Below are 20,696 nucleotides of genomic sequence, written 5' to 3' on the forward strand. Positions count from 1 at the left end.
ATACAAGGCATCCTCCAACCCATTATGGATGGGTTTTCTTCACATCAGCAAGTCAAATGATATCAGAAATATTCAGTCTAGGGATATAAACATCTTCTGCAATATGAACAGAATGTTTTGTTGAGACGTGTATATCTCATAGAGGACACCGTTGGGCTTTGTATTAGAACATTACCCCACTGCGATTTTCACACAGGAATGGGCATGGCCTACACGACTGACAGGGCCGAGTAACAAGCCATGCAGATTATTCAGTGACATGGTGAATGTCGATTGTGAATATTCACTTTCTGACCATTTTTAACATAGGCTTCATGCTTTTTATATTTTTACTTAGAGTTACTGCAGCTTTTAGTACATGATATGTAAAACAGAGATTAAATAAAGTTATCCTCATTTTCTACATTTATAAGTGTAGCACCGAAAGCACTACATGTCCTGGATGTCTGACTTGCTTTGTTACTTTGTACTTAACCACATACTGTGTTGTAGGGTAAGAAGCGGGTCAGAAGGGCAGTATGTACGCAGTATCCACAAGTTCCCATTTTGCAGTCCATACCCATAATCCGTGCACGCCCACCTTTCTTTGGTATAATGTGCAGTAATTGATTTTGCAGGGGGGCAAGCCCCCCTGCACCCCCTCACACTTTTCTTTAAACATTTTTTTTCTGGATATAAAGCAACAAGCCACATTCTGAGGCAGTGGGACAATAAATAAATGCAATAAAAAAGACCTCCCAGAAAGGTCACCACCCACACCCCACAACTTTACAGAATAGGAATTTTAAGTCTGTGTAATAGATTTTATACACGCAGCATTTTATGTGTTCCTTTAAAGAATTGCTTTTATACAAAAGTATTACACTGAGAATTACAGCATATTCTGTGTTTGTTGTGACAGGTAAAAATCTGTTTGGATCAGTATAGCATTTGTAAGTACACGTTCTGCCAAATTATTTAGTCTAATGTAATATATTGAAGCCTTTGATCAATGGAAATTGGAAATCCTGGTACCAGCAAATAAAGGAGAAAAGGCTTTGTATTGAAATAATTACGTTTAGCATACTCATTTCTGTGAGCATGGTTTTCCCAAGTTTATTCAAAGCAGTTTTCAAAATAAATTCATGCACAGAGTGCCGGGTGGGGTTTGGGCGGTCCTTGCTACTGCGCATCTGGTGGGGTAATGTTCTAATACAAAACCTACAGCTGCTGTTGAATAGACTCCCCATCCACATAAAACAACTTTCATCCCTATCCATAGTCAAGTGCAATTTAGATCTATGGATGGTAAACAGAAAATTTGTCCTAGGACTGTCCCCTGTACTACTAATGAACAGAGCCAGCTCCTAAATGTTTTATCCTATGCATGACCCCTCAGATTATCTATAGCATGTATGATCCCTCCCTCAGATTATCTATAGTATGTATGATTATCTATAGTATGTATAACCTCAATTATTCTCATTAGGAGTAATATACAGTTATTGACCATGGGATGGGCAAGCCAAATCTCTAACCAAATGGAGTAGGTTAATTCAAGCACAAACAGGGAAACTGACTAAGCTTAAAAAGGTCCTCAACGGCAAACAGCCTAGTACTTACATATGAACATATAAGAAATTTCTGTGTAGTCATTGTAATGCAACTTAACTTACATTACGGTTATTAGGACAGCAGACAATTAAAAAAAAAAGTTTTCCTTGTTTGAAGTAGCTAAGTGGCCTTCTTAAACTCTGCATCCCCAGCCTAACAGCTTCTGGTACCTTTGGAAGGAAGTGAAATATTTTTCTTCACAAGTTCCACGAAGACTGACACCTGCCCTTTCTCTCAAAAATATGACAAGACCCTTTCGACTGACTGTAATTTTGCTGCTCCATTTCTAGCATGTCACAATGTAACGAGTTATATCGCCATTAACCGTCCAAGTCGGACCCAACTAGTAGAGCTGTCTTAAGAGGTTTATTGTATAAAGTAATGTGCACCTGGAAAGTGGGGGTAAGTTCATAACGCATGTCAATAAAGCTGTTCCCTGCAATGTGTCAAACTGCATCCCTTTGGATAAAGCCCAAGAATAAATGGACTGTCAGAAAAAGGCAGGAAACTAAAACCCAAACTAAAATGTTTTGGACACGACTTATTTTTATTTTACTTACATATACTACAGTCAGTGATAATATTATGTCTTAATTTATTTTTTTAGTAATACTTTTATGTGTTGAACAACAACGGAATCTACCGAAGCACACCGACTCTTACCATGTGAGCAGGCCTAACATTTTGGCTGGCGTGCGTAACGCCCCCACCCCCACACACAAAAAATAGATTTGGTTTAGAGCAGTCAGAGCTCTTCCATAAATTTAAATTTAAATTTAATTTCACTTTTCTTTTTTTCCGTGTGTTTACGTAGTTTTGCTCTTCTAACTTTCTTTTTTATGTTTTATTTTTATAAAGGAAAGCTGCAGGAAGGAGAGAGGATTTATTATTTTAGTTTATTACAACAAAGGTAAGTTACAAGATGAAGGCTCAGCTCGCCAAGAATCTATGTGTTGCTATAGATTTCTAGTAAATGCTAGGTGTATTTTACCAGGTTTTCAGTCAACCTACTGGAAAGTTACATGTTCTTGTTGGAAATAGAGTAATACAATGGCTTTGGGGGATTACTGTTATAGTTCTCTGTACTGTCTTATTAAGCAGAACCAGACAGAAGTGATGCGGCAGCTCTCTGAGGAAGTACAACTGCTATAAAACAGGAACAACAGCAGGATACATCCCCAAAGTTGAGAAACAAGCACTGTAGAAAACATCACGGTCATTCATAGTCTATATGAGATTCGGTGTAATGAAGTGGCACTTCAAATGAAAAGTGTTTATTTAGTAGTGGTTTGTTCTGAACTAAAAATACAATTCCGATTAAAATTGTGATATACCAAATTATGAGAACAAGAAATAATTGTTTTTGTTGGTCTTCACTGGAGTATAAAGTAATTGAATTACTCAATAGTTCCCTTGTACTACAATGGAATCGTTCAGCAGTATATCTTCACTATCTTAATTAGCTTTCACTCGCTTATTAACTACACTTTAATGTGCTTATGACTTGTTTCTTGGTCCTCTGTTCTCCTTGCTTTGTATTGATGCTATCTAACTGATTTGTATGTTGCAGGCAAGTCACATGGGGGGAGAGACATGATTCTTAGCATCCCCATACCTCTCAACTGTACAGATTTTTGCAGAATATCCAGATTCTGGCCTCATAATTTTGCTATGTTTTTTATAAAACAGTAGTTTTCTGGCAAATTAGCAGCAAATCAAGACTGAAGTTAGAAAATAATGACAGACATTTGAATTTCAAATCTCATATAATTCAGATAATTTGTGCTAATGCAAAACCTGTTATTCTATCCACTTTCCAAGTTTGTAAGAACAATATTTAAAAATTATCCCTATTTTTGGGCCTTTGTCCCACTTTTATTCATGGCTTTGTCCAGATTTCTTTGTCAAAGGACAAATCCTTATAAAACCTGTTAGTTAGTGCTTCATAGTTTGCTTTCTGCATGTTCGGAGCTACCTTTGAAGGTGCTACTTTTTGTGAATTTTAATAAGGTCGAGAACAGTTTTTGGTAATGCAAAATAATTTCAACTGGATTTGCACATTTATAGCAAAAACACTTTATAAAACATTTCTGACTAAAATCATTGTGTAACTTCAAGTGTTGTGAATGACTAGTTAATGTGACTGCTTGCACAAGGCTCATAAAACTGATACACGCCTCTGTACTCTCTTGGAACTTGATTATGAAATACTACAGTTCTTGGAGTGAGGCATGCATATAAAAGAGAAAAACCTTTGGTAATATTAATGTGCCCCCCGCAAGCTTTGCAAAATGCAGTAAGTAGCCCCCCTGTAGGAAAAGCTGGACAGCCCTGGTATAAGTTGTACTGAGTGTGACATGCCTTGAGTGCATAATAGTATAAATATCACCTTGAGTCTTCCCTGAAAAGAGTCCACTAGTCTAGTGGGACTAACTGGGTCAAAAAAGGATAAATAAATAAAAATATATGGCAGTTGCAGTACTCTGTAGTCTACCTTTCATTGTGTTTTCAACAACTGCTTATTCTAGACTAGAAAATGAAGACCCTGGGTAAGGATTGCTATTATGATCTGGAGATAATGTCCCATCAAATGTGCTTTAACGAATTTTCCTAGCTTCTGTTCTATATTTTTCTCATTTATATTACCATGGTAATAGGGACTTGGTGAATGCAAAGCATTTGAAAAGTACTCCAAAACGTATATTTTATGTGTTACATGTATTAATGTGCAGTTATAATTTGGTTGAACTCTGAACAGTGTTTAAATTGAATGCTCTTTCTGTCTGAGTTTTTATTGTGTAATATTGAAAGGCTTCTCTAGAATAATAGATCCACCCATATACATTTAAGGATTACAGTTCTGTCTCCTGACAGCTTCTAGTTTCACCATAAATATTTCATGGCCAGCCAGGACAAGTAAGCACCAGTGAGATAAGTACATTGTTTTTCACTTTGGGTTTGTTTATTCAAGTTTTTTTTCCCCCAATATATCTTCATACAGTTTAGTAAAGAATAAGAGAATAGTCTTATGTTATGCAGTGGTGTTTGTATTGACAGAAAGTATTCTGTGCTGAATGACTGACGGACTCCTAATATTCCATATACCTAGAATTGGTTGGCAAAGGAATCTTTAATGTTGGGATAACTGGGGTGCTTTTAATACAATTGTTGAAGTTGTTACTTGTTTCTTTTTTTGTGTCTCCAGATAGGAGAGGTGGGTAAAAATAATGCCTTTTTTATCTACACACTTTCTCAAATTGCTACCATTGGTCTTGTTTAAAAGTGTAAAAATATACAAATGTGGATTTGTTGATCAGAACACCTTTAGACATTGCGTTTGAATACTCAGTATGGTTGTGAAGTTTGCATTTTCAGTTCTGTGCAGCACACAGTTGTCCTTTGTCACTTCTCTGTTTAAGAATGAGATATTGAATTTTAGGGCAAATATTATGCATTTATGAATTTATTTATATTTATTAATTTATTTATTGTTCAAATTAACCTAAAATACAGCCACATTAGTCCGCATAAACCTGTGGTTTTTTTTTGCTCTTCAGTTAATGTGAGACCCTTTTTTTTTTTATTTTTTTTTTGCTCTTCATTTAATGTGAGACCTTTTTTGGTCCTCACTTTCCATTGACTCAATGCGGCCCTTGCAACTGAAAAGGTTGGACACCCCTGGTTTAGAGTTTAGGTTTCAGATTTGCTTCAATCACCATTCACCAGATTCACACTTCCACTGTTTTGGTGACATTACTGGTGGGTGTAGCTAGGGTTACCATACGTCCAGATTTCCCCGGACACGTCCTCTTTTTGGACTCCTGTCCGGGCGTCTGGATGGTTTTCTCTTGTAGTGGCAATCAGACTAGGGCATGTATTTCTATGTCTGTATATTAGCAGCACAGTGACTCGGCAGAACAAAAACTAGAACAGATACTGTTTTTCTAAACTAACTGTAGCCCATCAACCTATGACATATACAATTAGGTACTTCAGCTGGTTAGGCACTACAGTCTCACTAACAGCTATTATCAGAGAAAATATTAAATGCTGTTTGTTAAACAATTTAATACACATTTTACATCAAATGGAGTTGTTGGTAAAAATGCTTTTTCTCTGTCTGTTGGTTTATGTGGTTAGCTTTGACAGCATACCCATCTGTTTTTTATTTATTTCTCATATACATGCCAGAATAATGGACACTGCAGAAATACATTTAGATGATTTTCTGTTTGGCTTATCAAACTTCATTATCAGCTTGTTTAAGGTTTTATAATTTCAACATCTAGATTATTCTGTTAACATGCATTAATTTGTGCAGCTGCTTCATAGAACAGACATTCACAGTACTGTATGTGGTTTTGGTATGCAGAAGATAAACAGGATGGCAGCTGCAGGATTTCAACTACAGCTGTTCAAAAATTGTGGCAGGTTGTAAAGTGTATTTACATTATAAAATTGTAGAAATATCTTTAGTTTTACTAATGCCTTTCTGCAGACATCCATTATAATCACAGACTCACACTTGCTACTGTCCTGTTGCAAAAAATCCAGTATTATTACATGAACAGAAGAGGGTCAGCTGTTCGAGTTTTTGATTGGCTCGTATACCGGCATACGGGCCAATCAAAAATCGCTACTTGTCTTTAATAGGGAACTGCGACTAAAAGCAGTTTTTTTTTTTTGGTCTTCACCTAGTGTGTCCCAACCCGGCCAGTCAAGAATCTGGCAACCCTAAGAGGACGAAAAAATATGTGCTGGTATAATGCCAACACATATTTTTCGTCCTCTTTTTCGTATAATCAAATATGGCAACCCTGCTAATACGACAGTTATGACACATTACTAAAATGTTTTACAGCCCTCCCACAGCCTCGAGGCTAAAAACCTCCGCGTAAGACGCACATACACGTTTCACGTGCTCACAAACTTAATGCACTTTACTTTCCTATTGTCTTCTTTCCTCCATTGAAGCTGTTAGTTGAATCGTTTTTATAGTACTGCTGGCGCGTCCCACTTTTCTTTAGATACGAAGTCCTTCCCACTACAGAGTGGGGAGTGGCCTGGAGGCGGGCTACAGCGGTTTTATAACATGATGTGAATTTGAGAGGCTAGCTGTATGGTTATCAAAAGTGAGGCGTCAAGTCACAAGGACGAGCGCTAGTTTGTTAAACATTTTGTGCTGAAGTTGCGATTGTGCAGGAAGATGCCTTCAGACTTTGATTCAGTTCAAGCTTTGTTACAAACGGCATTAGTGGAGGTGAGACGTTTGCAGTTGTACTATTAGTATGTGACATGATTCTTCTAAATAGCTTTAAACGAGAAGTGTTTTTCAGAAAGTGCACTTTTTATATGTAAAGATAGTTCGTCCCAACTTGTATGAAACCTACACGCGAGTCTGTTGATGCCATCTTCCCAGATGCATAAATTAACGTTGCTTCGTTTAGATTTGTTCTGTCCTATTTGATTATTGAAGGGCCGAGTGATGAGAGAGCTTAGCTGTCAACCTCTTACCTCCACAATCCTGACGCAATCCATAAATAATGAGTAATAGTCTTGGTTACTATAAATTTGGGAAGTGGCGGAATGGGAATTACTATGATATCCCTCATTTGCAGAAGATTTAGACTTGTCTATACCTTATAAAATCTGTGCTTTTCTGGTAAATCATTAAGGAATTAAGTCACTAAATGATCTATAGTTGAGTTTCAGACTTCATGCCCTTCAGAAAATGGATGCCAACACGAACCCCGTTAGTCTAAACAGCTTTCTAAGTTTATAGAGCAATATTTAAAATCTGACTCTATTTTTTCCCCCACACACACACACACACACACACATTATTTTAGGCTTTGTCCAGATTTCTTGAGCTAACAGGTCGAGTGGTATGTTTAACATGCATTCTCTTAAGTAAACTAAGTTTATTACTCTGTTTATTGTTATTGGATATTACGTGTAATCCACCTTGTCTACCCGATTTGCCAGTTTTAGGAGGGGCAGAACAACATTTTAAGGTAAAACTGGGGGACTGTTGAGAGGTATGAGTGAGTTGCTTTGACTGTATTTAAATGCGTTTGGACCTCCTGCTTAAAATTGTTTTTGTCTTTTTATTTAAGAAATCTTCGCTGTTGTTACAGGTGCAGTAGATTGCACGTGCACCTTTGTGTTAATGTGGTGTTTTTAGGTCTGCAGTGATGTAGGATAGTGTCTCCAGTGAGATCTCTGCTTCACAGCTAATCATAGTGTGTAGTCTCTTTAGACCTGTCATTGTATGAAGTTTGCATGTTCTTGTCATTTCTGGGTGGATTTTCTTGGTGTTCTCCACTTTTCTACAAAACAAGTAGTTTAAGCCGTTTACACACCCTTACCCTTGTGGCTGATAGCTAGTCACTATTGGTTCATTCTTCTACTGGGTTAACACATGGTAAATAAACCTGTGTAAATTGGCATAAAAGTCATGAATGTACACTTCAGTGTCCTGGGTGCATTCTGACCATCAATTTCTGATTCCCTTAACTCCCATCATAGCTGGCCTTAGGCACAGGCCATCTAGGTGGTCAGCTAGGGAGCTGCTTCAGCAGGCGCACTTTTCCAGTATCTGTTTATTTATTTTTCATTTTTTGTAGTAAATAAATTGTTTTAATGTGTTGAATTAACAAGGGAAAAAAATGAAGATCAAGGCAAGCTGAGAAAAAGGAAGAAAAACGTAATCTGGATGGTGCAGGTAGACCAGGACAGGGGCACCAGTTGGTATGGGGGGGTGCTGTGGAACCTTTTTGCCTAGGGCATGAGTTGACCAAAGGCTAGCCATTCTCCCTATCAGATGTTCAGATTTTTGAAGGCAGCATTTCAGTTTAAGTGCCATTGTGCTTGTTTAGCACTGAGACACGTCACCCATTGCTTATGCACAACATGAGATCTGTTTTGCTCATTGAAGACCATTTCATCAATTGCTTGTCTTTCCCTACTAATTTGTAACCCTAGACAAGTCATTTTAAGTAAGGGTCTGCAAGCCCCCCCACCACCACCACACACACACGCAATATGCAGGCCTTCATATTTAAGGCTTTATCTTTCTTTCTTTCAACAGGACTTTAGATGAAATGGGCATACCTTAACAGTCACTTAAACAATGACACTGTTTTTTCAAAACTTTCTTCACTGGGAAGTGGTCTCTAGAGTAGATATGTGCTGTGAGTGTCTTGCATAACACCCATGTACTGCCGCAGAGTTCTTGCTTGCCCCCCCTGCTGTTACTGCTGTCTTCATCTGATTTTTCCTTTGTACTATAGGGATTTTGCAGGGGTTGAGTGGGTGGAACAGAAAAGAGGAACAAATTTGCTGTTTATTTCTGATTGTATTTGTTTTGGAAGAAGATCCACATCTGTCTTTTGTGATGCCATGCTTACAGATAAAAGACTTTACTATAAACATCTGTATCTGCTGACTTAGTAATAAGTGGCCATTGTATGAACAATAAAAGGAGTTTTATGTGCTGTTCAGTGTTCTGATGGAGAAACCAACTGTGGCTGTTTAAGGCATCCTGTTCATGTTTATACTGTACTCACCATATGGTAGTGAGAATGTACTCTGACCTGTGGTAGAATACTCTAGTTCAAATATGTAAACAGTGCATCTGAAAGTATTTTAGAGGAAAAATTTGACTGAAAGTTCAGTATTTTTCTACTTGCCAATTTAACAGACGTGTTCTCACGTTCTGCAGCATTTTGTTTGTGTTGGACTGTGAAATTTGTGAATCAAGTCTTTGACAGCTCCTGTCACTTTTTCCATATTGCGACTGTGCAGGTAGCTGAAATCTCTCTGCTCTAAGCCATCCCCTGAAAAAGATGCTCAATTTATCACCAAAATTCAGAAATAAAACAAGTGGCTCGATATGATCTGTAATAAAAACTTGGAAAAAGTGTGAGTGGGGTATTTGAGTTGTTAATGTAAGGCAGTAGGCGCAATCTAGACATTTCAGCTATTAAGAATGATGGACTTTCTAGTTTATGTTACAGAATGCTCAAATAATTTTATTAAGCTATGTGTTTCATCAAAAGCAAATATTCCTTTTTCAGTGTAGCACAACCTCAGAGTTGGTATGTTTTAGTATATGGGGGCAATTTGTTTTAGTCTTTGCAAGGTGATTGCACCCTTTGCTTCTGTACTCCAGCAAACAAAAATATCTGGGCTGAGTCTGAAGCAGTTCCTAATCAGTGCTGTACATGGGCAACAAATCTAGCTAAATTAAATTTATTTAGCTACCGCTGTGCAAAGAAACTGTAATCTCCTGGGTACCATGGTTTTGTTGCTGTAGCTGTAGGATGCATTATTGATTAACAGTTAATGAAATAGCGAGACGGAGGCACAGCATTACCACTGGGAGGGATGCTGGTTTAGTTGAAGGTTTTTTGTAAAAGCTGATTAAACTGCTATTTGTAGTTTTTTGTGATGTCTTAATTGCAGTCTGTACCTCCAAAACAAGTGAAACCTTTTTGAGAAACCCATCTGGTTCACGTTTGCCTGTTAGTGTTGGCGTTGGGTATGATTCATCTCCACTGCATCTGCTCCTTTAGTCCACATTTTCTGGTCACAAGTCTCACCTTTTGTTGCTTTGAATAATTGTACATAACAGTTTTAGATTTTAAGTTTAAAGGTGGCACAAAAGAAACAAGTTCAAGTGATAACCAGTTTGTACCCCATAAACATTGTGTAAGGGAAGTCGTGCATCTGTATCGAGGCCAGGTTTCCTATTCAGTAATACTTTCCTGAGTTTGTTGTTAGGTACTGATGTGCAGAGGCAGTAACGAACTGCCATAAAATTTGTGGACACTTTACTGCCAGCAGTCTTGGAACAGCATAGTAAAGGAGTGTAACATAAAAATGTAACATTGCAGTCCTTTTGTGCGTTTTGTTGCATGATGAAATCTCATTTGTACTGGGTACTGAAGTTGAACTGAAGACATGCATTCATTCTTTGTGGTTCAATTTCTCCTTGTCTTTTGGGTTTGTAATACCTTGATGGGAATGGACCCCATTCCCAAGTTTAAGTGTCATGAAATTAGTAATGTTTCAGTCTTTGGTGTTAGTCAGAAGTACTCTTCGCAGCATCTGCACTGTGCCCATAACTGGCTCTTGCAGTTCATAGGGAATTACGTGTCAGTAGTACATCTAAATAGGAAAGTACATTTTTGCTACTCATTGCTCCTACTACTACTATTGGAACGGTCTGTGTATTCTTCCACGTTGCCCTTGTTTCTGCCTGCAAATCTTGGTATTTTATGAGTTTGTCTGTCTGTATGTAGGACACTGTAATCATTGGGTACAGCAATTTCAATGGTCAGTTTTACTTTTGTCTTTTCATAGACTACTGTATCTGGTTATCTTGCATCTGTTTTTTGAACTGTTTGCAAATCCCATGTGATATAAACTTCATTATTCTCAGTAATGCTTTGTGGCTCACTTTTCCAGTGCTTCTCAGCTACTTCAATATTGCAATGTTTGCACAGTTCCAGTGCATCAGTTGTGCACATTATCATGCCTTTCAGAACACAGGCCGTCTGCCATTAGTGTATCACACCCAGCAACAACATGTGTGACTGCTTCCATTTATGTCTGTTCACCCCCACATTGTTCAGTGTACTTTGTAAACCCAACACGTACATAGTCCACAATCTTGGGCCGCTAACATTAATTAACCTTTCATCTTTTGGTTTAAATTTGCCATTCCTTAACCATTCCTGCGTTGGAGGAGTTTTATGTACTTGTAAATATATTTATGCCATCATGCTTCATGGTTGTATGCTGTCTTCTGATACCTGTTGGCTCAGAAAGCTGTGGGTTTAGCTCCAGCCTAGCCAGGCTCTTAGATGTGGTTATATTTATTATAGTATTGTTACTACAGTGTATATGTTTTCTGCTGTAAAAATGAATGCAACAGCATTCCTTACCTTGTCTGTAGCATGTATTGCCAGAACACCAGGCAGAAGCTAGACACTGGTGTGAGAAAAGTAAATCACTGGCCTTAGCAGTTACATGAAGCGATGTTGACCTTGTGTCGTCTTGTGAGTTGTTACCTCTGCTGCTGGGAAATTACAGGTATTGAACCGACTGCAGTATAGATCTAGGTATTGATTTAGCTAGTTAGAATAGTAGGGCTTGCATTCATCTCCAAGTAAAGATGGGGGAGTTTTTAAAGAGCCATGAATGTTGTAATGGTACATAACATGAGAAGCACGCAAGTCTGCTGTCTTGCAGAAAAAGACACAGTTGTACTGGCAAATTGTGATGCAGGCTGATAGGCTTCTTTACTTGCTGTTTGAAGTGGTTAGTATATGGGGGATGGTTAGGATTCTCCCTCGCTCCATTTTTTCCATGATTCTTAACCATTTGTTTAGTAGTTTTTGCTTTGCGAGTTGCATTCTGCCAGCTGTTTAGAATTCCTTTTAACTTTTGACAGCAGCAGTGTGACAGATGTTTGGTGCCATCTTGTGACTGAAACTTGCTTTAACTCTGTTTTATTTCTCAACTCGTGATTGTTTGCAGGGTTCTTTTTAGAAATGTATGGAATAACAAAACTGTGCACATCTGTGATAATGTTCATTTCAATAACTGCCCAGGTTCTCTGGGATCAACTGGACCCTTTTAAAGGAAACATGGCAATAAGTGATCATTTGTGAAAATTCCATTTAGTAGCAGTAAACTTCACTCCCCAAGATGACAGGTATTGTATGGAATGCTTCAGTCTGTTGTATTCAGGTCGATGTATTGGTTTTCATATGCTGAAGTTTTTGATCTGAATGCAGTAGAATTTTGCATTAGTATCTGTAAATAAACTGTACAAATGATATGTTCTTATTGCAAGCATCAGATATAGTACCTGACAGATGTGCATCCAGTTATTTGAGTGAAACGGTTTGGCATTCAAAGAGGGTGACTTAACAGTTTGCATTAAAAAGGGAGTGGGCAGAGCATAAAAGCATTAGTACCGGTAGGTTAACTGCACTTGAGATGTATGGTCATTGAGAGTGTCCGATGTAGCACTTGACAGATGTTTCTGCAGTCTTTAGACTAAAGGGGTTGGGCAACCAAAGGGGCTGACGTAACCGTTCTGGTAGGTAGCATGGAGAGAACATAACTTTTTTAAACATGGGGTTAAGCCCACTAGATGCACATGCCCCGTTTTTGAGGAGTGACCAGGGAGTAGAAATTTGCCTGGACTGTCATGGTATACAATGGAAGTAGACTTAATCAAGCTCTGTAACCACTGATCAGAGCCTTAATCTTCTTGTCCCTGAGTTTACATGAACCAACAACCTTTTGTTTAATAGCCAAGCATGCAAACAAATTGAGCCACAAGCTTGCTTTTTAAAGCTTAGCCCACTAGCTTCTGTTTTTCTGATTCTTCAGCAGGCTATTTTCATGTTTTAAGGTCTTTATCCTGAATTTATTCCCAGTACACAGCGAGGACCTGCTGTGTTTTGAGTACAACTGAATATAATTATCTGTCTAGGATACAGCAGAAGTATGAAAACAAGAGATTGGGAGTTTGAGCAATGTTATTGTGTAACAAATGTTGTTTTCCTTCATGTGAAGAAAAGTGTAGTTGCAGGAAAATACAACTAAATCACACAGTGGCACAGTAGGAAAAGGGTTTAGTTACTATGTTGGGAGGTGTTATAGGTCCCCACTAAACGATTTTTAAACCACTTGTTCTTGTACAGTTGGCAACATTGTACGCAGTTGCTGCTGCTGTTTGGTATACTCTCTCATGTTTTATTCGTAGTGGGAAAAACTGTCAGCCTTGTCCTTTTGGACATCTGAGAGGTGCCTTGCTGCATATTATCCACAAACAGAGGCACTTGTTTTATGAGTCAAGCTATTCTCCCTTCACTGGAAAGCATTTCTTCCCATCTCCTGCCCTGTTGCTCTGTGATGGCCGGCCACAGTGGTGCAGTGGTTAGCATTACCACCTCACAGCAAAAGGTTCTCTGGTTCGATCCTTGGCTGGGGTGCCTTCTGTGTGGAGTCTGCTGTAGTTGTGTGAGTTTCCTCTGGGTGCTCCAGTTTCCTCCCACATCCCAAAGACATGCTGCTGATGGATTGGACACTCTAAATTGGCCCTAGGCGCCGAGTGTGTGTGTGTGCCTTCTGTGGAAGGTTGGGTGCCAGGCTGGCAATGCGATACTGTAAAACTCCACTGCCAGTCATGAGCGGACAGGTGATCCACTGTGGTGACCCCTAACTGGAAAAGCCGAAAGAAGAAGAAAGACTTTGTGTGTGTGTGTGTGTGTGTGTGCGCACATGTTGAGGTGCATCAGTAATGAGCATTGTGGTCTCCTCATTATGATTTCATGAGGTTTCTATTTCCTAATTGTATTTATAGCACTACACGTATGATGCCCGTGCCCTGGCCCAGCAATCAAGGAGCCTCAATCCTCACCACTTAACACCAGAGATGGCGCCTCAGTAAAGGGCAGTTTCCCTTAAGAGCACACAGAGATCAGTCAGTCTGGGGCAGGTCGCTCCCTTGCTCCCCAGGTCCCCAATAAGACTCTCCACTGGCACAGCTGTACAGTCCAGATCTCAGCCTAGTGGGCAAACTAAAACCTATAGCACCCCTATGTCCAACCAGTGCTTCATGTCTCGGCCCAAGTAGCTGACACACACACACACACACACACACACACACACACACACACATGCATTTTGAAGTAAGAGTTTATACAACCACACAGATAATCCTGGGGAAGGCTGGCACAGGTTCTCCAGCTGTGCCCCTTTCTCCCAGACGGGTGTATATTGGAGCATCGAACATGCAGAATGTCGAATTGCACAACATCGAACACTAGACCTTGAATGCGAACAATGCCGAATGCTCAAAATTCCGGAAACCCCGGGCTACCATAGTTGGCCCATGCAAAGTTCAACACCCTGACGTCACTGGGAAATGTGAAGAACGTCTGCTATGAATCACTGTGCAATAGCAGGGTAAGCAAAACGCATAACATCGGAGTGATACATGTGAATGTTTTACCTCCACTGTGGTGAGATTTCGGAGTTGGTATATTTTTAAGTAAGGGGGTGTAGGGGGGCACAGCCACCCACATTGGGGGGGTGGGGCGAAGCCCCCTGCATAAGAAATAGGTTGTAGAGTAGGTTGTAGGGCAAGTGTTTTTGTTTGTGACTTCTGTTTTCGGAATTCTGCGCTTTCGGGGTTATGTGCGTTCGATGTATGCTTCGATATTTTCGTCATTCGATGTTCCGATATAGACCCCTCCAAGACTATACAGTAATACCAGCTGCCACCACCCACTAATACTTATCAGCTACTCAAAGGCCCTTAAAAGGGTGTCTAATTATTACTGTGCAATATTATTATCCAGTTGGTAATTATCCAGTTGGTAAGTGTGACTAATCAGTCAAAGCTTATTTGGAGTGACTTGGGCAGTAAACTCCATAAATATGCAATGTACTCTAGAGCTTAACTTATTTCTACACAAACCAGCCACAGTTAAAAAGTTTTAAAATATTTAATAATAAATAATTAAAACCACAATACAATACTTTCTACTAGACAGTGCTAGTCAAGAGTTCAGAGATCACTCAGAAATATTAAAATAATTCAGTAGTACAGTTCTAACATCACAGAAAAACACGTCTAAACTTTCTAATGCCTAGCTACTTTTAGGAGAAAACGCAGTTCTAACATACTACTTGCATAAAGAGGACATAAGGCAGTGCTGAGTTGGATGTTCAAAACAAAAATGCTTAATGCTTTCTGGTTCTCTCTGTTTAAATTGAAACTGCAGTTTTGATAAAACATTGCATCATTTCACACTTCCCTGGTGTCCCCAGGCTGACAGAAACTGCATTTACATTCTTTTACACTTAGAGCAATAAAAGACATTCCACATGTAAATTCTGGTCATTGACTTTAACATTACCCTTAAAACAATAGGCAAGAAGCCTTCATGTAGCCTGGCCGGAGCCAAATTGTAAACATCAAAGTTAGCCATGAAATTTTAATTTCAAAGGACCAACAAGAAATGCTTGATTTAGCTTTCTTTACAGTAGAGGGCAGTTGTTTTAAGTTCAACATTTCACAGCACATTCTTTCATTTAAAAAAACAAGCTTGTAGTTCAACATTCATCTGGCTAGGCTGGCAGCCTTCACCCTTCTCTGCCAGTCTTCACAACACACACTCATTAAAACCAGTGGTAATGCCTCTGGTCATTTTAGTCAGTCTCTTCACATGTTTGCCTTAACAGAGAGACGCTGGAGTAGTACCACAAACAATTTTTCTGAGTTGGCTTTTCCTTCAGCTTTAGTGTGCTATGAAACATGTGCAGTTTTGCTCTTCTGAGGCATGGGGTGAAGGCATGCCTTTCTGCTGTCAAATTTCTGCTCGGTTATTTTTTCTTAGTGTGGGTTAGAACTGTCCATTTGGGAAAGAATCTCTTGAGCTTCTTTATTTACTAAATTCCACTAAAGGGCCTGGTGCTGACCCATTCATTGCTGTCTAAGAAGTAGCAAATCTAAACTTCTCTTGCAGGTGACCATTTTTCAGTTGAGTGGGTGATAGAAGCCATGTCATATAAACAATATTTCACTTTGCAGAGCACTTACCCACGGCTACTGCTAAGTCGTGTGGGGGCAGACAATGTTAGCTTTTGTTTTCTAGTGCTGGTCAAACATGTTCATTTGTGGTGCTCTTGGAATCTAGCTGGGGAACAAACATGTTAGCCTTGTTTTACAGTACAGGTCTGACTGGTTTGTTTAGACAGCTTTTTTTTTTTTTTTTTTTTTTTTTTTTTTTTGAAGTTTTCCTCTGAGTTGTATCCCTTTGGTCATGCTTAGTTGATTTTAACAGTAACAGTGTTGTGACGCATTCAAAAATGCAACCATTTTTGTAAGCATTGCTTCAGGCTTGACTGAATATGAGATGGTGCTCTTGTATACAGCATTACTGTTATAACTGAGTCTGTAGTACACATTATAGTTAATGTATTTTTCTTTTTGTCTTTTCCCTAGAATTTAATAAAACTACATCTGAGTAAAACCTCTGAGTGTTTGGAGAAGCCTGTAGGACTTGAGTACAGATATTCTAATACCTTGGACACCCTGTGTAAACATAATGCAGGAAGCACGGACAATCTTTGCAGCTCCCCTAGTTGGTCACTTTCAAATCATTTTAGTACAGAAAAGATGTCCTCAAAACTGAGAAAAAACCCATGGAGAACTGAACGATCTGTCAGTATGGTTGATAACCAAGTCGGTGGCTTATGCACAAATAATTCTAGTAAAATATCTGCCGGCACAGCTAGATCTGCTCCACCTGCCACTTCTACTCGTTACAAAACAGAGCTGTGCCGCACCTTTGAGGAGCGTGGAACCTGCAGATATGGAGAAAAGTGCCAGTTTGCTCATGGGCAGGAAGAGCTTCGTGGTCTCAGTCGTCACCCTAAATACAAGACTGAGTTATGTCGTACTTACCACACTGTTGGCTACTGTCCCTATGGAACCCGTTGTCATTTCATTCACAATGCAGAGGAGCAACAATTAGTTCATTTATTGACTGTGAAGCAGCAGAGGCAAGACAGACCACAGCTTAGACAAAGTGTCAGCTTTGGAGGTTTCCCATCTAAATCTGGATTCCAAAATTTCCAGGAGACTTTTAACTTCAGAGCATCATCATCTGGATCTACTCCTGCTTCACCTGGATGTCCTGATCTGCCATTTCCTGTATTAACTGGCCCTCCAGGATTCCGCAACGGAAAACTAGTAAAGCCAGCATCTTTTTTTGGTATGAAGTCTGGCTTTGAACATAATGTCAGTTGTTGCTGTCCTGTTGTAGCAAAAAGGCCTGCCCAGCTGTATATTGCTGCTCCTGTACCTGACTCATCTGCTCTGACAAGGACCTTCTCGGATGAGTCCCTCTCCGATAAAGATAGTTGCTACTGTAGCAGCCCATGTGATTCAGAAGATATGTTTGAAAATACGAGTAAACGGCTTCCCATTTTTAGTATGCTGTCCATCTCTGACCTGAGGAAAGGTGTTTAAATTGCATTTGTGCTGTTGAAGACCAAGGGAACTGACTTCATGAGCTGAGAAAAGGTGTTTAAATTGCCTTTGTGCTGTTGAAGACCAAGGGAACTGACTTCATGAGCTGAGAAAAGGTGTATAAATTGCCTTTGTGCTGTTGAAGACCAAGGGAATTGACTTCATGAGCTGAGAAAAGGTGTTTAAATTGCCTTTGTGCTGTTGAAGACCACGGGAACTGACTTAGAGTGCTAGTGCCTTTTATAATTTCTGTGTCATAATTTGGAATGCCATTATGTATGTAACCTTGCTGAATTCTCTGCATTTCATGGTGATCACTACTGTATCTAGTGTATGCAGTACTGTAAAGGTGCCTTAATTGTCCCTTTGGAAGTGTGTTTTCCAGGTGCAGCTGCAACACTTTTTCTGTCCTTTTTTTATTGTATGCCTGCAGTCTTCAAACTTAAGTGCCTGTGGTGGTGATGTTTTTAAGGCGTATGTGTGCTTTAGACCTTTACAGTTTTGGTGATGAGAGATGTGTGCCTTTTGCTACTAATTGTTTTTTTGCTTTATTTGGTCTTTGTTGTGCTTTTAGACTGCTTGGTAATGTAGGTATGCGTTTATATGCCTGGAACAGTTCTAGTTTTCTAGTTGTCTGCTTTGCTGTCAAGTTTAACATTAACATTATGTGCAGTGTTGATACCACAGCCAGTATGGATTACAAATCAGTATTTGTGCTCTTTGCTGAGCATTAATGTGAATAGTAGCACTGCTAAACTTTCAGGTACTTGGGTACAAGCCAAAGGAATAAGTAAAATTGCCTTTAGTTTTTGATTTGTAGGAAAGCTACATTGAACTTGATGAATTAGTATTTATTGTTTTTACTTTAGAATTTGGCTGGAATTCAGTTTTGGTGGGTATTTTGTTTTTGTTTTAAAAATGTTTTAGTTTTGGTTATACTGAGAATGTGATCTAAAATATTAATTTCTTTAAAAATCAATCATGTAATTTAACTTAATGTAGAGACCCAAGTGTCAGATTTGCAGGGCCTTCTTGCAAAGGCTCTTTCAGTTTACACAACATCATTTCTTTCCTACTAATTTTGTTTTAATCTTTGACTGTGAAGTTTGGATTTTCATAGCCTCTTCATATTGGTGACCAAAGTGGATGTCAGAAGTGCCATGGATGTCTTGGCCACTGGAGACTACTTGCAATTTTAGTTTTCCACATGTGTTGATAAATGAAAACAATACTTTTTTGCATTCACTGTGAATATTAACCAAGTTAGATTGCCAGTCCTTGGTGGTGTTGCATTCCATTTGTATTTTGTAATCTGATTGTAACTGTCAGCTGAATACTTAATTTTCTATTCAATTCAGACTGTTTGTTTGATCCTTGGTGTAATGCAGTGTGAAATTTGTTTAGGGGGGCTATGGAGAAGTTAATGTCTGATCATTGCTAATTGTAAGCATAATTCAGTTACTTCTATAGCTAATTGTAAGCATAATTCAGTTACTTCTATAGCAACAGTAACCTGAATTGACAAGGGCAGTAATGATGTTATAGAACTCATGGTCTGCTGGTGACTTGTTAACTTGCATAATTTGGCAGTTGAAAGAAAGGAGCCTTGTGCTTTTCCTGGTTCTAGTGTAAGATGTGCTAACTTTACTCTGTAGCAGTTTGTTACATGGTGGATCTCTGGAAAGCAGGTAAACGTCTCTGTTTTTGTGACTAAATGGTGCATGATGTATTGTGACTGTTGTGGCAAGTGTTGAGTAGGCTGCTGGATGGTATGTGACAGCCTAGTTGGCCAGACTGGTAAAACAGTAACAGCATATACTTTAAAAATGTGCAGTCCTTCCTTGCTTTGGGAATTGCTGTGTCCTTTGTTTTCTGTAGTAGGACAAATGGACTGTAAAGTTTGGTAGTGTTTCTGATTTTAACTTTATCAGCATATTATAACAAAATGTTGGCACTTTCCAGATGGCCAGTCTGCCTTATTCAGATCGTCCTTCGCTGTACAAAGAATAAATCTGTGCCTTACTATATCACCGAATTGAACTGGAATTGTGTTAAGGTTTTTTTTCTGTTTTTTTTTTTTGGGGGGGGTGGTATAACCTAATAGATGCTGACCAAGTAAAGTATAAGCTTGGCCTCTCAACAAATGTGGCTAATGCTAGAAGTTTGCTGGGAAAGATTGGCATCAACAGTTCTTGCCTCTGATTTCTTTCCAAAGACAGTGTGGTAGTCTGGTTGGTAGTTTGTCAAGGTATACCTGCAGGGTGTGAATGCTACAAAAGAAAGGCCTGGCATTCTGCTGTCCCCTGCATAGTAAACTCCAAATACGGTAGCTGTTCACTGAGCAACTGTACAAATCCGATGCAAATTATGAGCATGGGTGGGGATCTTACTACTTGAAGCGTGTCCTGGATCTTTGCAGGTAACCATATTGGACCTTGAAGATATTTGTTATGAACAAGACAGTGCGTTTTGCTCCACTGCCAGATGCTTCAGTGTGTGTAGCCTTGTTGGGGCAGTATTTGTACTAAACAAGTATTTTGCTTAATTAGCATTTGTTGCTCTGTATTTATTTTTACATCAAGTTTAAAGGAATTCCTCATAGTCTTGTTAAATCTGGACACTTTCTGATGTGTTTAGTGTGACTGCAGGAAGATTTTTGTAACTTAAATTAATTTATTTTTCACTGTGCGTGTATATTTATAGCAATAAGAGTTTGACAATATCGTACAAAATTAATATAATATTTTTATAGAAACTGTATGGTTCCATCTTTTAAATAAAAGTCTTTCAGTGTGAAAGTTGTATTTTTTTATTCTAAAACAACTTCCAAACATACATTTCTGATCTCCCCACATTACTGTATTAACCTTGCCAACTTTTCTTTGTGTTGCATTTCAGTGCTGATGGAATCCTCATTGCCTAGTATGTGAATTCATGCAGTTCTTTAGGAATTTTGTCAGTTGCTGTTACACTTTAAGCCCATATATCTATAGGGCCAATTTCTGAAAGAGTTGCTGTCAGTGTAAGTATGCCCTGATTC

General features: G+C 38.9%; 1 protein-coding gene across 1 annotated transcript; it reads left to right on the forward strand.

Moving 5' to 3' along the window:
• The first annotated feature begins 6,586 nt into the window (after nt 1-6,586).
• LOC122794577 (mRNA decay activator protein ZFP36L1-like) lies at nt 6,587-20,440 on the forward strand. The gene is made up of 2 exons (XM_044063091.1): nt 6,587-6,853; nt 16,628-20,440. Exons 1-2 carry the CDS (start codon nt 6,800-6,802, stop codon nt 17,654-17,656), a joined length of 1,083 nt encoding a protein of 360 aa, XP_043919026.1. The 5' UTR covers nt 6,587-6,799; the 3' UTR covers nt 17,657-20,440.
• Nucleotides 20,441-20,696: the final 256 nt, after the last annotated feature.

The sequence above is a fragment of the Protopterus annectens genome, chromosome 1.part0, assembly GCF_019279795.1.
Source record: "Protopterus annectens isolate FY-2018-M chromosome 1.part0, PAN1.0, whole genome shotgun sequence".
Lineage (NCBI taxonomy): Eukaryota > Metazoa > Chordata > Ceratodontiformes > Protopteridae > Protopterus > Protopterus annectens.